We start from the raw sequence: 15916 nt of genomic DNA, 5'->3' as shown, positions 1-15916 counted from the left end.
AAAGTGGTTAGCAATCTGAATATTATTGAAAATTGTTGAAGTTAGCTTACGCATACTGTGTACTCAATTGATAAACAATTTAACAATGTTGATCAACTAAAAATGCTATCCAAAAAGAGTAGATAAAAAAATACTTTATTATAGGTACGCCAAGAAAAATTAACATTACAAGAAAAAACGGGATAGTCTGCATAAATTAGTTATTAGAAGTGCAGGAATATGATGATAAATGCCTCCAGTAAATCAGCTGTATAATATTAAATTTTTACTACTATACTACTCATTTAATTAGTTTTTTTTCTTTGATAATTATATATGAAATTATGTTCTATATCTATCATAGGTGCATCAATATTTCAGAATGTTACTTTGACTTTGAAATATCTTAACAATTTATAATCGCTTCAGCCTGTAATATTCCACTGCTCGTTACTCTGTAGGCCTCTTTCCCAATATAGGAGAAGGATCAGAGCTTATCCACCATGCTGCTCCAATGCGGGTTGGCGGATATATTTCTACTATGAGTATAGATCGCTATCAGTTGTACAAGATAACAACCGGGACCGACATTAAACGTGCTATCCGAGGCACGGTGTGGAGACGTAAGGATTAACAACCAGCCTGGAAATACATATTAGTAATCATATTTCGTTTCAAAGGATATTAATCTTTAATATATGGGTGTATTTTTATTCTCATTGTTTTCAAATATATATAGAATCACGAGTTTTCTATTTACAGACCTATGTCTATATATTAAACTATTAAAAGTAAGCTTTAGCACCCTCCGCCTACAATGGTTATACTATGGCATAGATCTATTCATGTGTTATTTACGTGTGTATTGGTTGGTTGTCTGGTAGAAATCACTACTTAGCCATAAATCCGCCTTTGTACATTGTATTCTTTTGTGTATTTAAGAAATGTATGTCAATTCCTTTGTAAGTGTTGTAAAATGAAGCGCGTTCTCCCTTTCTCTTAGTTTTATATCATTATTTATTCTCCTGCTACCCTTGTCATTGATAAAAAAATGTATTTTAATGATTGTTTCTCTACACTCTAGCGCAAGTATAAATTGAAACTAAAATTGTTAAAAGTTTGACTATAATTACCGAATATGTTCCTCTTTCTCAGAAAAAAAATATTTAAGGCTGTACTGTAATTGCTGTTATCTTGTAAATTATACCACAGTCTGTTTTCCTTTCATTTGCCTCCGAGCATAACTGTGCCTCGCAGGGAGGGTCTAACGGTTTACGTCGGGATAGGAATGTGGCAGTGCGAGTTTGGTATAGTTTTGTCTTATTTTTCAAGACATAAGGTTGAATATTGTTTGGCGTTTTCAAGCGTTCGAGTTTAATTGTCCATCGGCCTTTTTGTACTCACTAGGTGAAGGCCGTAGCACTCATCAATATTATTTGATGCGCGTAAGAATTCGTTTTAAATGAGATTGTTTTTTTTAGATTTATATCTTCTTATTGACGGGCTATCTTTTTTAATTTCTTCTGAGTTTAAAATATGTGAGAATATACATAGAATATGTCTTAAGTTATTTTTATTACATTGGAAAAATGTGTTAAATTACTTTGAAGTAGATTACTTTTATTATAATTAGATAAATTATAATTTATCAAATTTATATTATCCACATATTAATACATGAATACTTTGCACCCCTTTTTACGAAAATTGCGCGGACGGAGGAGTATGAAATTTACATTATTTAGAGGCGTGCAGAATACTAATATTTTTTTTTTTAATTTTGCATAAAAATATATTAAATAAATGAAAAAAAAATACACATACTATCATGTATTTGACACACACGTGCATATTATACTCTTTTGCTGATTATAAGTCTGTAATCAAAATGAAAATTTAAAAAAAGGTTCTTTATTTTTTTTTTTTTTTTTAATTCAAATTTTAATTATCGAATAAACTAGTTTCGCTAATTTTGTTATATTAGAAATGCTCCATTACATTTTTATTGGTTCTCAATATGGGCTAGTCCTGAAATAAATGTTATTATTATTATTATTATTATAAAATTTACTTATTTATGTGTAACACATATTTGCAATGTCTTTGGCTATTGTTGATGAGGATGGATATATTCCTAAGACACTAGCCGCATTTCGCGGTTTTGCCCAAAGCAACATACAATACTATAACAATATATTTAATTATTTGCTTGAATATTATTATCTGTATAGACGTTTTGTATGAAGTACATTACTCTAAGATTTGTGATGATAATTATATTATTTAAACTAGACACGACATATATTTGTTGAGGTGAGCAAAGCAGGAAATATCTTGCTCAACATTTCAGGAAAATAATAGATACTGATTGTAAGTGCCCCCTTGACCTAACCACCACCACCACCACTTTACCACTTTATTTTTGTTTTAGGATTCTGTTTCCAGTCTTGATAAAGCAATAAATAAATAAAAACGCGTGTACTTTAGACCATACGACTGAAGTAAATCTAAACGTAACTCTAACTAATAAACGTAACTCTCTCTCTTTCTATCTTCACTAACTTATATCTCCCTCTCAACTTCCGTTCGCCTCGGCCGATCACATCTTTCGTAACGCTCTCGTCACGCATGCACCAGTTTACTCCCCAAGTCAAGCGGGCGTAAAGAAGTTTTACTTCAAACTACTTCAAAAAAAAATTAGAGTAATTAAAAAATGTATGATGTAGTTAACGACACTTGTCAGTGTGAAAGCGATCTAACTAGCAGTCCGTCTCTTTTCTTTCCAAGAATCCATTCTCACAAAGCTAAAAGCGGCGTAGGCGCAGACGACGCGAGGAATAAGAAACAGTTTCCACTTAGGCCTGCTGACTACTGAGCGTTATTGAACGATGAATAGCTTAAACATGTGTGCCATTTATGAATTTATAATTACTTTAGTGGACCGTTGGCCTCATAAAATAATTTATAAGTCCGACATGCTGTATTTACGTCTGTGTGTGATCTTCGCAAAAGCTGCCCCAAAATAATGCAAATTCTCTAAATAATTAACTTATCGTTATTTAAAAATGATTTTTATATTATAAAATAGGTTCATTTTATAATCGAAATTATAATACATATTTTTTTATGTCGAATGCGGTAAATTATGTGATTTTTAAATTTCACTTTTGTTATTTTTTATATTGTTTTACTTTTAGGCATTGTTTTCATTTAATAGGTTATTTCTAAAATCTTAATAAATAAAACAAAATTTTATTCAAATAGTATTTAAAGCTCTTTCAAATTCCAAATGTTATTTTAAAATTTCGCATTTCACAGTAGTGCCTATCTCAAGATTAGGTGTCGCCACCGTCTTTGCAATGTGTCAGAGACGTATCAGAAAATTGGCAAAAACTCAACAGTAACTCTTATACAGAGTTAATAAATAAAAAAATCTAATAAAACCTCTCATTTCAGGTCTCTTGGAAACGCTGGACACCCAGGTCGATGACAAGAACTGCCCCGGTGTGTGCATGCACTCGCTCGCATCCATGATCTGCTCCAACGTGCTGGACGACATCACTTGCCCCAACCCCTCCATGAAGTGTTGTGTTGACGAACCGATCGGTAAATGTTTCTGCTACAATTAAACATATATTCATCCCGAGTTCACTTGCAATGCGTTTCAATACTAGTCACAAGGTACTGCTGATATTTGCACTTTTAAACAAACCAAAGCATTCTTCATTTTAATAATTCTAAACTCCACTAACACTATATATTTTTACTAAAAGTAAAATAAAATATTAATTATTTTCTATAAATATTACAGAGATGATATGTATATCGTCACAATAAAATATAGAACGTGTAAGCGCAACATATATACACTATACTTTATGCACATACCAATGTTGGCTGGTAGAAAATGCATTAGTGTTAAGCCCGCCTTTTGCACACACCTGTATTAGTGCTGCGTGGCTACGGGTGCTGCGTGGCTACGGCACTAAAGAATTTAGCCACCCCCTCTCTTCCCGTGGGTGTCGTAAGAGGCGACTAAGGGATAACAAGGTTCCACAACCACCTTGGAACTTAAAAAGCCGACCGATGGCGGGATAACCATCCGACTGCTGGCTTTGAAATACACAAGCCGAAGATGGGCAGCAGCGTCTTCGGTGCGACAAAGCCAGTACTGCGGTCACCAACCCGCCTGCCCAGCGTGGTGACTATGGGCAAAACACATGAGTTCACGTTATTTTTGGCGTAAACTTGTGGAGGCCTATGTCCAGCAGTGGACTGTTCAGGCTGTAATGATGATGAATGATGTATTAGTGTATTTATTGTACAATGAAGAATTTAAATAAATAAATATATACGATTCAAACTCAGAAGCCTCCAATACGATGAGAACCCTGTGTGCAGGAAAATACACAACACAAACATCTAAAACACGCCAACACCTGCATGTCCTATATATATACAAACTAATCGTTTAAAATCATACAAAATAATATGTAAAATTCATTAAAGTGCCATTTAAGCCTATAAAAATAATACAAATGTGAAATATTTATTTTCAGGCAATGAAACAATGATCACGACGAGGAAGCCCTTCACAACGCGTTACACGACGCCCGAGTCTGACTCCGATGAAGACTACGCCACCACCAAGTCGCCCAACGACAAATATAAAGACAGTGGTAATTATTAGGTACACTCTATTAAGTATTAGGATATTGATAAGTGAATTGATGAAATGTCCTATACTATTAAACGAGAGATACATTTATTTGTGAACTATGAAAATCTTGAAAATGTCGTAAAACATTTTTATTCTTTTAGCGTCTATAATGAAAAACGTAATTATGTTGTTAGTGGATATTTGTGTTTATACAAATATTTGTTTCCGGTCTGGTTGTTGGTTTTTGTGGATCTCCCCTGCATGCCTCGGAGAGCACGTTATCTGTCCTGTCGGTCCCGATTGTTATCATGTGCACTTAATAGCGATCGTTACTCTTAGTGGGGAAAATATTCGCCAAACCGCATTGGAGCAGTGAGGTGGATTAAGCTCTGATCCTTCTCCTACATGGGAAAAGAGGTATATTCCCAACAGTAGGATATTACAGGCTGAAGCGAGAACAAGAGGGAAAAGGGGAGGGAAAACTTGTAAAACAAAATTTAATGAAAGAAAATAACTTTGAATGGTGCAAAATTAGCAAGCAATGTAATAATAAAAATTAAGTGTAACTTGAATACGTACCAAATGCGCAATCCGTGTCTTTGATTAAATTATCTTTGAATTGTTAAAATTATCAAATGATAAGAGTACTCTGTATAATATACCTAACGTAAAATGTACCTGAACCAACTATAATTATCTTTCTATTGTTCACATATAGTCATACCGTGGATACTTTAGCTATTGGCTAAATGCTACTTAGATTTTTCGATCACAAGGAATTTATCTAGCATAGACCGCGACTTGTTTTAGGGTCTGCTTCACCAGTTGTAGATGACACTATTTGACGGATGACGGTATCCAATAGATAAAAGTTTATGATATATTATTCTTTTTACGATCGAATTTCACCATATTTTTGAGATGTATCTATTCGCAAATATGAATCTAAAACTTGTAGATTATTAATTGAGGAGAGACAGGTCCTAATGGCCTATTCTACCTTCTACTGTTAATGTTTATTCGTAGCTTATTTGCAAGATAAACTTTATTCATGATCGTTGAAACAGGCCCTTAGTACCCCTTAAGATAAGTATGTTATTTGTGTGTTAACTTTTTAAATTACGTATATTCAAGGTTTATTATAATTTTTCAGGCAATATCGCTTGTCCGGGCGTCTGCGTCGAGTCACGTCTCAGTCAATACTGCCAGGCGTATCTCACGACGAGTGGGCTCTGCGTGTCCGACAGGTTGTGTTGTGTTTCTGAAGACGGTTATGGGGACAAACGGCCGCCAGATCTGGTGGTTCCTGGCGAAAAGAAATATTCTACTAAGCGTCCCACAACAGCGGTAGGTATCTAGTTTTAAAAAAATGTGTAGTTTATTCACGTAAGCCATTTTGGTGGTTAAATTCTCACCAAAAACTAAGCTTAGGATGCTTTTATCCTTTTTATTTGTCTTGCCTTTCATATTCAAAAGAAGTTTAAAAGAAATTTTATCCAGAAATTATAATGTAATAAATACTAATTATTTTTCGTTTCTAGTGCTTTAAAAAAACTTAAGCAACAAAATAGATACAACATTAATAATTTATTAAATTAATTATCTTCTCACAATAACCATTGAATTATTTCTTCCAGCTGACAACAACTGTACCAGCAAAACACAGACCAGGAAGGAAGTGCCGTGGGGAGTGTCTCAGTGGCCTGCTAGTGTTGCTATGTGAGAATGTCGACAACGACGCCGTCTGCCCCTCGGAGGGCACGTGCTGCCTCACGGAGCCCTACACCACGGAGGCCACGAGACGACCCACCACCACACCACGACCGACCACACCGGTAAGTTTTTGAGACACAAATATTATAAAACTACAGAGTTTCACGTTTGCGCTAATCAATAACTACTGGTTTTAATTGAAAAAATTCTGTTAATATTCAATTTACCGTAGAGGGCTATTGGCTATATAATATTTTAGTACGTTATTTCCTTAAATTAACGCGAGTGAAACTGCGTAGCAGAGCTAGTTAGATGTAATAGTGTATAACTTAACCTAAAACACTTAATTTAACTTTTATCGTAGACGATAGATTCCTATCACGCAATTTTAATCGAATTCGCTCGCTATAGGTCGTAATACTATAAAATGTTTACATTACACATAGGTATATAAGGTATTTCTTTATAAATAAACAAATTGCGTTGCTCTGAAAATAAGAGTTTTTATTTCGTTAAATTTTAATTTACATTGTAAGAAAAATCACTTAAATCTATAGACACTCTCACCTGATAAAAAGAGAAACGACAATTTGTTTATTATTTATGATTCTTACTGTATTAATTATATTTTATTACTAGCGACCCGCCCCGGCTTCGCACGGGTGCAATGCTGATACTAAATACTACAGAATGTCTTTATTTATAGTGTGAAGATAGCTTATAGCATGGTTACTAACATAATAACAACATTCAAATATGCGTCGTTAGATTACACGTTGTTACAGAATGCGTTGAAGAAATAAAGGTTCACTGCTCGTTCCCCGTAGGTTTTTTTTATTTTATTTTTTATATGTAGCCTATACGTTGACCCGACTTCTTAATAATATTCGTGCCAAATTTGAAGTAAATCCATGCAGTAATTTTTTAGTTTATGCCGGACATACATACAGACAAACAGACAAAAATTCTAAAAACTATATTTTTGGCTTCTGTATCGATTGTAGATCACACCCCAAGTATTCTTTAAAAAAAAATTATAATAAATAAATAATAAATAAATAAATATCTACACACTCTTATTTATTTATTTATTTATTATTTAAAAAAAAATATTCAATGTTATTTATTCCATTTTATTATACGTATAGATTATTTTCCGTTTTCATCAAACACCATATTTTTATACTTTTATTATTTTTTTATGTCATCTGCAATGACAATTCAAAATACAAAATTTAAAAATTTAGAGGTAAAAGAGGATACTCTTTATGTATATATTCAAAAAAAATCTAAAGTAATTAAAAAGTCGAAATACTTTCTATATATGGGTAACCTTGAGTTTGTAATTTTCATTTGAATTAAACTATTTGTCGTTAGCGGCTATGGTACGATAATTAATTATTAATTATACTACCTTTTACGGTTTCAACTAAACGAAAACATCTGTAGCAGATCTATAGCAAAATTGCGACTTAGAATTTAACTAATAAGATTAATTTAGTGATTAGTTATTCAAAAATTACATTAGATACACATAAATATTTAGCTACAACATGTAGTAGCGTAAAAGTGGCTCTAGTTGACAACCTAACCGCAGTAGACATTTGTGTAATATCTAGCTAATGTATAATTTGATCACAGCCTCCTCTGCCGAGATGTCCGGGCTACTGTCTCATAAACATAATGAAAGCCTTCTGCGAGCGGCCTGCGGTGCTCGTCGGGAACACGCACTGCAAGCTGAGTGGCTCCGTGTGCTGTGATAACACGAGGTAAGGAATTATTATATTCAATTATTAGATTTTGTACGTAGTACTTTAGTTGCCCTGCGGTCACCAACCCACCTGCCCAGCGTGGTGACTATGGGCAAAACACGAGTTCACGCCATTTTCGCCATTCATCGCGAACTTGTGGAGGCCTATGTCCACTAGTGGACTGCAATACGCTGAAGTGTGAAGTACTTTATTTATGTAAATTTTTTTTTTTCGAGATATTATAAGATTTTTTTTTTAAATAATTTAACTAATTTATTACGTTTAATTTGATCAATCTTTTAAATTTTCAAATTGTTTCATTTCAAATATTCCATGCTTTTTTATATCGATTTAATATCACATGAGTTCGTGATATTGCGTATTTTCGATTTTAATTTAAGTGAACGCAGTGCTTCGTAAGGGATTCTTCTCCTTATAGACAAAAATAAGCTCAGTTATAAGTGGAACAGCGTAGCAGGTAAATTCTAATCCTTCCGCTTAACTCAAACAAGGCGCTTGTCAAATTACGGTTAGATAATTAGTTGGTTTAAGAATAAGATCATGTTTTATAATATAAATAGTTGTTGAAGACGCGTTAGCGCAGCGGTCATATTGAGCTGGCGGTTCAATCCCCGTACAAAGCATACATATTGGCCCTACAGATGTTTGCCGTGGTCGGAGCGTTTGTGTTTGTGATTAAATATTACTGGGGCTTTTGATTATGAGATGTTTATTATTATAATATTATAACTCAGTACGATCGATCTTCTACGGTCAAATAGTATTCGATGACGCACAAAAAAAAAATATATATTTAACCATTATTGTACTTGTTTCTTGTCTGCCGATCTGATCGCCATTTAGCAAATCGTCAACCCCGTTCTGTGTTCTGTCCCTTTACCTTTTAAATTTAATATTTATTGTTGTCCAGAGTCCCGCGCACTACTCCGCGTACAACAACGACGACGACAACAACAACACCGGCGCCTGTCGACCCGCGCCCCGACTGCCCCGGCTCCTGTATCGTCTCCTTGCTCTCCTTCACGTGCTTCCGTAAGCAACAAACTACTTATGTTATAATTGTAAAAGTTTATTACCCCTTCACGAGAAACTACTGCAGTTTTTACGATTAATTTTGATACATTGATGTTGCGAAATTCAGAAATAGTCTAGGATCTAGGATGCGTTTTTACCACTAAACTAATTAATAGTAACTTAATTTTGACGAGACGCACAATTTTTTCTCTGAGAACGATTATCTATTGTGGTAGCTAAAATCTCTCACCTCGAAATTGTGACTACGCGGGTACAACCGCGACACATAGGTAGTATTTTTAGTTAGTATAACGTTAAGATTTTCCCTATACCACAACTGAGAACAATTTATTTTGTTTATCAATGACATTACATACACATAGTGACACGAAATATTAGATGATAAACAACAATTCTTAAACCTTACCTATCAAATTTGTTGTTCAGGACAATTAGCTGGTGATCTTTTTCTGTATTTTAACTTTTACCAAAATCATAGTAACGTTTTGTCGCTTAGGTAACGCGGAAATGACGGATGTATTTAAGTGCAAGAAGTCAGGAACGCAGTGCTGTGCGCCCAAATCAAAGATCCAGGAGGTGACGGGCGTCAGCAATAAGGACGCCTTTCCCCTCGCCACCACGCACATTTACACGCCGAATACACACACCGTTCCACACACATTACCATACACAAGTCCTTTACGTAAGTATTCATGTTGATTATAACGGTTGACAGTTTTTTAAAAAAGAGACTGCTGAGTTTCTTACCGATTCTTTTCAGCAGAATCTATATTCCAAATCTTAAGTAATTTGACATGATTGCATTGAATATTTTTGTGAAATAACGAATCGAAAATATATTTAAGAATACTTCTAAACAAATCTTAAGTATACCTATGTATCGAAATCATAGTAAAGTAAAATTCTTTGGCAGTTACTTACGTACTCGTATATTTTTAAATTATTAATAGGTACAATATATCCAGTTGTGGTTAACGCTATTTGACGGGTATATGATATCCAACAGATAAAATGTTTTAATAAATTATGCTGTTCCACCATTGGATTCACTGTATTTATGCGATATTTCTATTAGCAAATATGAATCTAAAAGCTGTAGTTTATGAATTGAAGTGAAACAGATCCTAGTGGCCTGTTCTAACTCCTGCTGTTAAAGTCTAATCAATTGGAGAAACAGGCCCTGACTATAATATGAAAAATTAATAATTCGAATTAGAACTCGTTTCTATTGGCTTCAGTTCCTTTCTTTTATAATTGTGTTTAAATGAGATTATTAGTATTAGAACAATTTTTACTTTTTAGTTATTAAAGTCATTAACATAACATTGTTACCCTTTTCAGCTCAATATGAACCCAACTATGTCACGACCCTGAGGACTCCAGAGAAATACAACAAATACGTGTGCGGTGTCAAAGGTGCAGATCAATCCTATGTTATTTCAAAATGTATAGAATTCACCGATTGCTTATTGCAGTTATATAGTCTTTGTCACTAGTTGTACACATTTATAAATTTTGCTTTGTGAAGTAACTAAAAATATTGAAGGCAAAATTGACGCAGACATTTTATACCATTTTAGATTTGAAATCGTTAAAATAACTTCTTACACCATCACGACACAAAATGCACGTATAATATACCTACACAACAACACACAAACACAATTCAAGTATGTCTTAATGTGTTTTACACACACTACCTATCACTATCAGTTGCTACTTTTAACAACGCAACCCACAAACATAATTTAAGTACCTATGTGTTAATGTGATATTTGCATTGAGTGTGAGTTGATCGCTGTCGTTATGCCTTCACGCTTCTTGCACCACTACAACATTACGACACAACAAGCACAAGTCGATTACACAATTCACTCTCAGTTGTCTCATTGTCAGTTGCAATCAGTTTTAAACTTTCAAGGTCAATATGAACACTTTGGGTTCTACGCAATTAATTTCGGCATCGCTGCAGACGCCATGAAGAGTCATCCGCAACCATGGCGTCTGCAATGTCGCCGAAATATTAAGTTACAAGATATCAATCGCCAAAGTCCCATAGAGTCTAATGCTTCAGTTGCAACTTTCATAACAATAGACAAACAACAACACAACAAACACAAATCAACTATGTGTTATTGTGCGGTACAAAATTTACCCTCGATTGTCAGTTGCAACTTACATACCACTGCAACATGACAAGACACAAACACAAGTACCTAAGAGTTAATATGATATTTGCAATGAGCGTACCAAATCAATTATCTATTGTGATTGTTGAGACACATTTCACACTACTACAACACTACGGTACAACAAACACAATCAAACCATGTGTGAATGTGTTTGTCGTACGCTACAACAGGCACGTCATTCGTGTGTTAATGTACCGGTTGTGCGCAACGGCAGGCACGTCGTCGCGGTCGGGGCGCGTGATGGGCGGCGAGGACGGCGACCGCGGCGAGTGGTGCTGGCAGACGGCGCTCATCAACTCGCTCAACCAGTACCTGTGCGGCGCCGCGCTCGTGGGCACGCAGTGGGTGCTCACCGCCGCGCATTGCGTCACCAAGTACGGACCGAGTTCGCTTTTATACAACTGGGTCGGCTAACAGGCGTACGGCATCTGATGGTAACCGATTACCGAAGACTATAGACGCCTGCATAAGCGTTCCATCAATGACGTAATGTTTACAGCAACATTTCAACTCCCTACGCCCTTACCCTAAAATCAGTTGTATTTTTATATTTCGTGAAAAGTATATTGTAGTTTTTAGGATATTATCTTTCAATACAGGTACAATTTGGTCAAATTTTGGAAAATTAATCATCGTGATACAAGTTTCTAGACAAACATTAAGGTTGTGGGGTGGTTGTTGGTTATTTTTAAGGTTTAGAAATCGCGCGTTCAAAGAAAAATAAATACGCGTAACATCTCATTACAGCTCTCCCCTTCTTGTGATATTTCGTGATTATTTTCCGATACCTTCCCCTCTTTCGAACTTCATGTGATTAATGGACGCCGACACCTTAACATATTTAAAGAGATATTTATCTAGGAGCAACTATATTCCAGTATCGTGCGCTCGGGCGACGCGATCTACGTGCGCGTGGGCGACCACGACCTGACGCGCAAGTACGGCTCCCCCGGCGCGCAGACGCTGCGCGTGGCCACCACCTACATCCACCACAACCACAACAGCCAGACGCTGGACAACGACATCGCGCTGCTCAAGCTGCACGGCAAGGCCGAGCTTAAAGAAGGTAAAAGTGGTAAACTTTTAGACAAAAGTAAAGATCTTTAAAGTTTACGAGCTGCTTCCTACGAGTCCGAACCTACCCTCAAAGGCGTCTGCACTGTATTTACAATTAGGAAAATAAGCCTTAAAACAGGGTTTGAGAAAAAAATTATGAGTTTAAGTTTTGTGCGAGAAACGAATATATTTAGTTGTAATAATAAACGTTATAATAGTTTTTATTCTCAAATGTGATGGATTAACCAATAAAATAATTGTCTAATTTGTCTAATGGTGAGATAAGTCGAAAAAAAAAATAAAGTCTAATAATGATTTGAAAACGAAAAATATGCTGGTATACATTGATATGTATTGAGTTTTCGATACATCGGTATTTAAATTTTATTTGGCTTTTTTTAAATTATATTTCAGAAAAAATCCGCGGACTCTTAGTTGCCCATGCCATTTGTACTACATAAAATATTTGTTTTACTATCGGCGTGCGTTTTTTTTTTTTGCAAAACTTATTTTAACTTCAGATCAGCAGTTCTAAAACTGTCTAGGATTGCTAGGATGGTCCGATACTGACAGCTTTTTCCTGTTATATCTATAATTATTTCCTGTTATAAATATATTATACTGATATATTGATTTATTTTTTAAATATAATATTTGCTCGTGTCACAATTTGCACTACTGATGTCAACTTACGCTGGTTATGTATTGGTATACAATAATTTTTGATCGAGTGCAGCGATTAATATAAAATGTAAACGAATATAATTTAATATGAGTGGTATTTATGAGCATGCGGTTCAAAATATTTTAAAATATTACATACATTTTACGCTGGCTAGCTAGTAGGCGTAGTTTGTAGTGCCCTGCTTTCTATTCCGCGAGTTGCGGATTCATAAAAAAAACAAGTTCTAACAGTCGGCTGTTACCTATAACATAAACATTAAGTTACTTACCATAGGAACATACAACAGTGTGTGTATGCTGTAAGATATTTATTTATGTATTTATTTATTTAATATTTATTATTTATTTCCCCTCCAGGCGTGTGCCTGGTGTGCCTGCCGGCGCGCGGTGTGAGTCATGCGGCGGGCAAGCGCTGTACCGTTACGGGCTACGGGTACATGGGGGAAAGTAAGTTACTTTACCAAATTATCTTTTAGGCAATCTATATTTTTATTAATTACTGGATAAATACAAAATCTGAAATATTTCATTGCTTAATAAAGGCGTTCTCAGTGCGTCTTGGTAGGAAATTATCATCAGAAATTATCATCGTCGAGTTCACAATACGTCAAAATTTTGTTGTTTGATCACCGCGCATGGTGTACACAAAATAAACATTGGAAAAAATCGCACTTAATTTCGCGATAATTTTTTTTTGTTTTTTATATTCATGAAAACTTTTTATTTGGTTCTTTACTACATATGTATTTTTTATTGTGTAGCGGGTCCAATACCGCTGCGAGTACGGGAGGCGGAGTTGCCCATTGTGAGCGACGCTGAGTGTATCCGCAAGGTGAACGCTGTCACAGAGAAGATCTTCATCCTGCCCGCGAGCTCCTTCTGCGCGGGCGGCGAGGAGGGAAATGACGCTTGCCAGGTGGGTAGTCCATGAACAAGTATCCATGACGATATTTAATTTGGTTTATACACCGAATTCGTCAAACAAACGAACAGCCCACCTGATGGTAAACGGTTACCATATACCTAGCCTATAGACGCGTGCAACGCCAGAAATATTGCAAACGTATCCCTTATTAATATTTTTTTTCGGGGGCACACTCTACGTCACTTTGGCGCCCTGGGAATCGAATATAATAAAATATATTATTTGTTATTGATATGTAATAAAAAATACATATCGTGTATGTTATATGTAATATTAAGTTACCGATGTACTGGTACTGTTACAATCAGTACTAGTACACTCAGAGTGTCCCTAACAAGAGATTGATCATCGTCAAATATTATGACCGTGGAAGCTTGAAATGCTTTAATATTTTTCTGCTTTTTGTTCGTAAATATTAATTAGTAAACTATAACATTACAAATAATTTTACTCTCTGACGTTTAAGAATTAAAAAAAAATAATAATAGCTCTTATATAATAATATTAACCGTGTATATATTTTTTGTTACTTTGTTTTTATTTTCTCAATAGTGTATTTTACCATAGACATTATTTTATTTCAATAAATATATACAATTTGTGTTTTTCAGGGTGATGGAGGCGGACCGCTAGTATGTCAAGACGATGGTTTCTACGAACTAGTAGGTCTAGTGTCATGGGGTTTTGGCTGCGGACGAAAAGATGTACCCGGCGTTTATGTTAAAGTATCCTCCTTTATCGGCTGGATTAACCAAATTATATCTGTCAATAATCTATAAAGCCATGATTATAGAATGAAGTAATATTTAGATTTCAAAAATAGAGAAACAGATAAAATTACTGTGTTTTAAGATTCCTTTTGTTAAGGAATAATTGCATTCGAAAAAATAGATATAATGTAAAAAGTAAAAGCAAGTTTTAATAGATTTTCAAACTTTAAAGCTAAAACTAATTTTATTTTTGGAAATTTATTTGAAAGCTAATTTGATTGTTACTTCATTTTATTACTTTTGGATTAGTTTATTTGTGCTTGTGCACTTACGTTCAATGTAAAGAACAATAATCTCCTTTTCATAAAATAGTTTAACAAAACGAAATACTTCAGCATCTTTACAATTTTGTTTTACTCTCCTGCTTTCATTTATTTATTTACTCAAGCATTTTTCAAATAATTGTTATAAGCAAAACAATCTAAAATTTATCTTCATGAGAACTATATGAAAGGGTAAGATCTATATGAGAAGCGTAAGTGTACACGTGTAAATTTAGTTACAGTTAACAAAAAAAAAAGAATTGATTTTCCTTTTTTGTTTTTTTTTTTTTAATTTTTAAATTTATTTATTTATTAAAAATATTAATAGCAGCTGGTTAATGGTGCATAAATTACAAAAACTTCAAAGGAAAGTCTACCTGATGGAAATCCCTTATAACGACTTATTTTTTATTAGTTAAATGTAAAATAAAATTTTCATGAAAAGATTCCCTAATTAATTTAACATTAAAAGTTCAGGTATTATGCACTACAATTTGTATTTAATCTGTACGTTCAAAGAAATATTTATTTTGTATTTAAAAATTTACTGATTCCTTATTTTATTTTTAAATGAGGTAAATGTAAATAAATTCTACTTTTAGCTTAAGATAATTTATTTTCTCTAGTTAAATTAGTTAATAAAAAGGACATTAAATTGTTTTCCCACCATTTTTTATCTGTCTACTAAATACTGAGTATAATCGAATTTTATAATTACATAACTGTTTTAATGAAGACTATTTCCTAGTTCTGTTTAGATTTAAAGTTAAAACCAAACAATAATAATATAATACACAAATAGGGTTGCCAATTTTCAATTAAAAGAAGTGTTAAGAATTTAATGGCGGGAAATCAAAAACTTTTCAA

General features: G+C 34.2%; 1 protein-coding gene across 1 annotated transcript; it reads left to right on the top strand.

The window, feature by feature from the left end:
* Positions 1-3419: 3419 nt before the first annotated feature.
* On the top strand, positions 3420-14795 carry LOC123664211 (protein masquerade; the record flags this gene model as incomplete). Its single annotated transcript, XM_045598806.1, has 13 exons — positions 3420-3585; positions 4539-4658; positions 5793-5986; positions 6277-6474; positions 7994-8121; positions 9035-9156; positions 9656-9853; positions 10501-10575; positions 11566-11725; positions 12230-12417; positions 13449-13538; positions 13853-14007; positions 14628-14795. Coding segments are annotated over 13 exons (1962 nt in total), but the record flags the coding sequence as incomplete, so codon positions are not given.
* Positions 14796-15916: the final 1121 nt, after the last annotated feature.

This window comes from Melitaea cinxia, chromosome 21, assembly GCF_905220565.1.
Source record: "Melitaea cinxia chromosome 21, ilMelCinx1.1, whole genome shotgun sequence".
Classification (NCBI taxonomy): Eukaryota; Metazoa; Arthropoda; class Insecta; order Lepidoptera; family Nymphalidae; genus Melitaea; species Melitaea cinxia.
The sequence above is the reverse complement of the archived record's forward strand: the minus strand, read 5'-3'. Positions and strand labels throughout refer to the sequence as shown.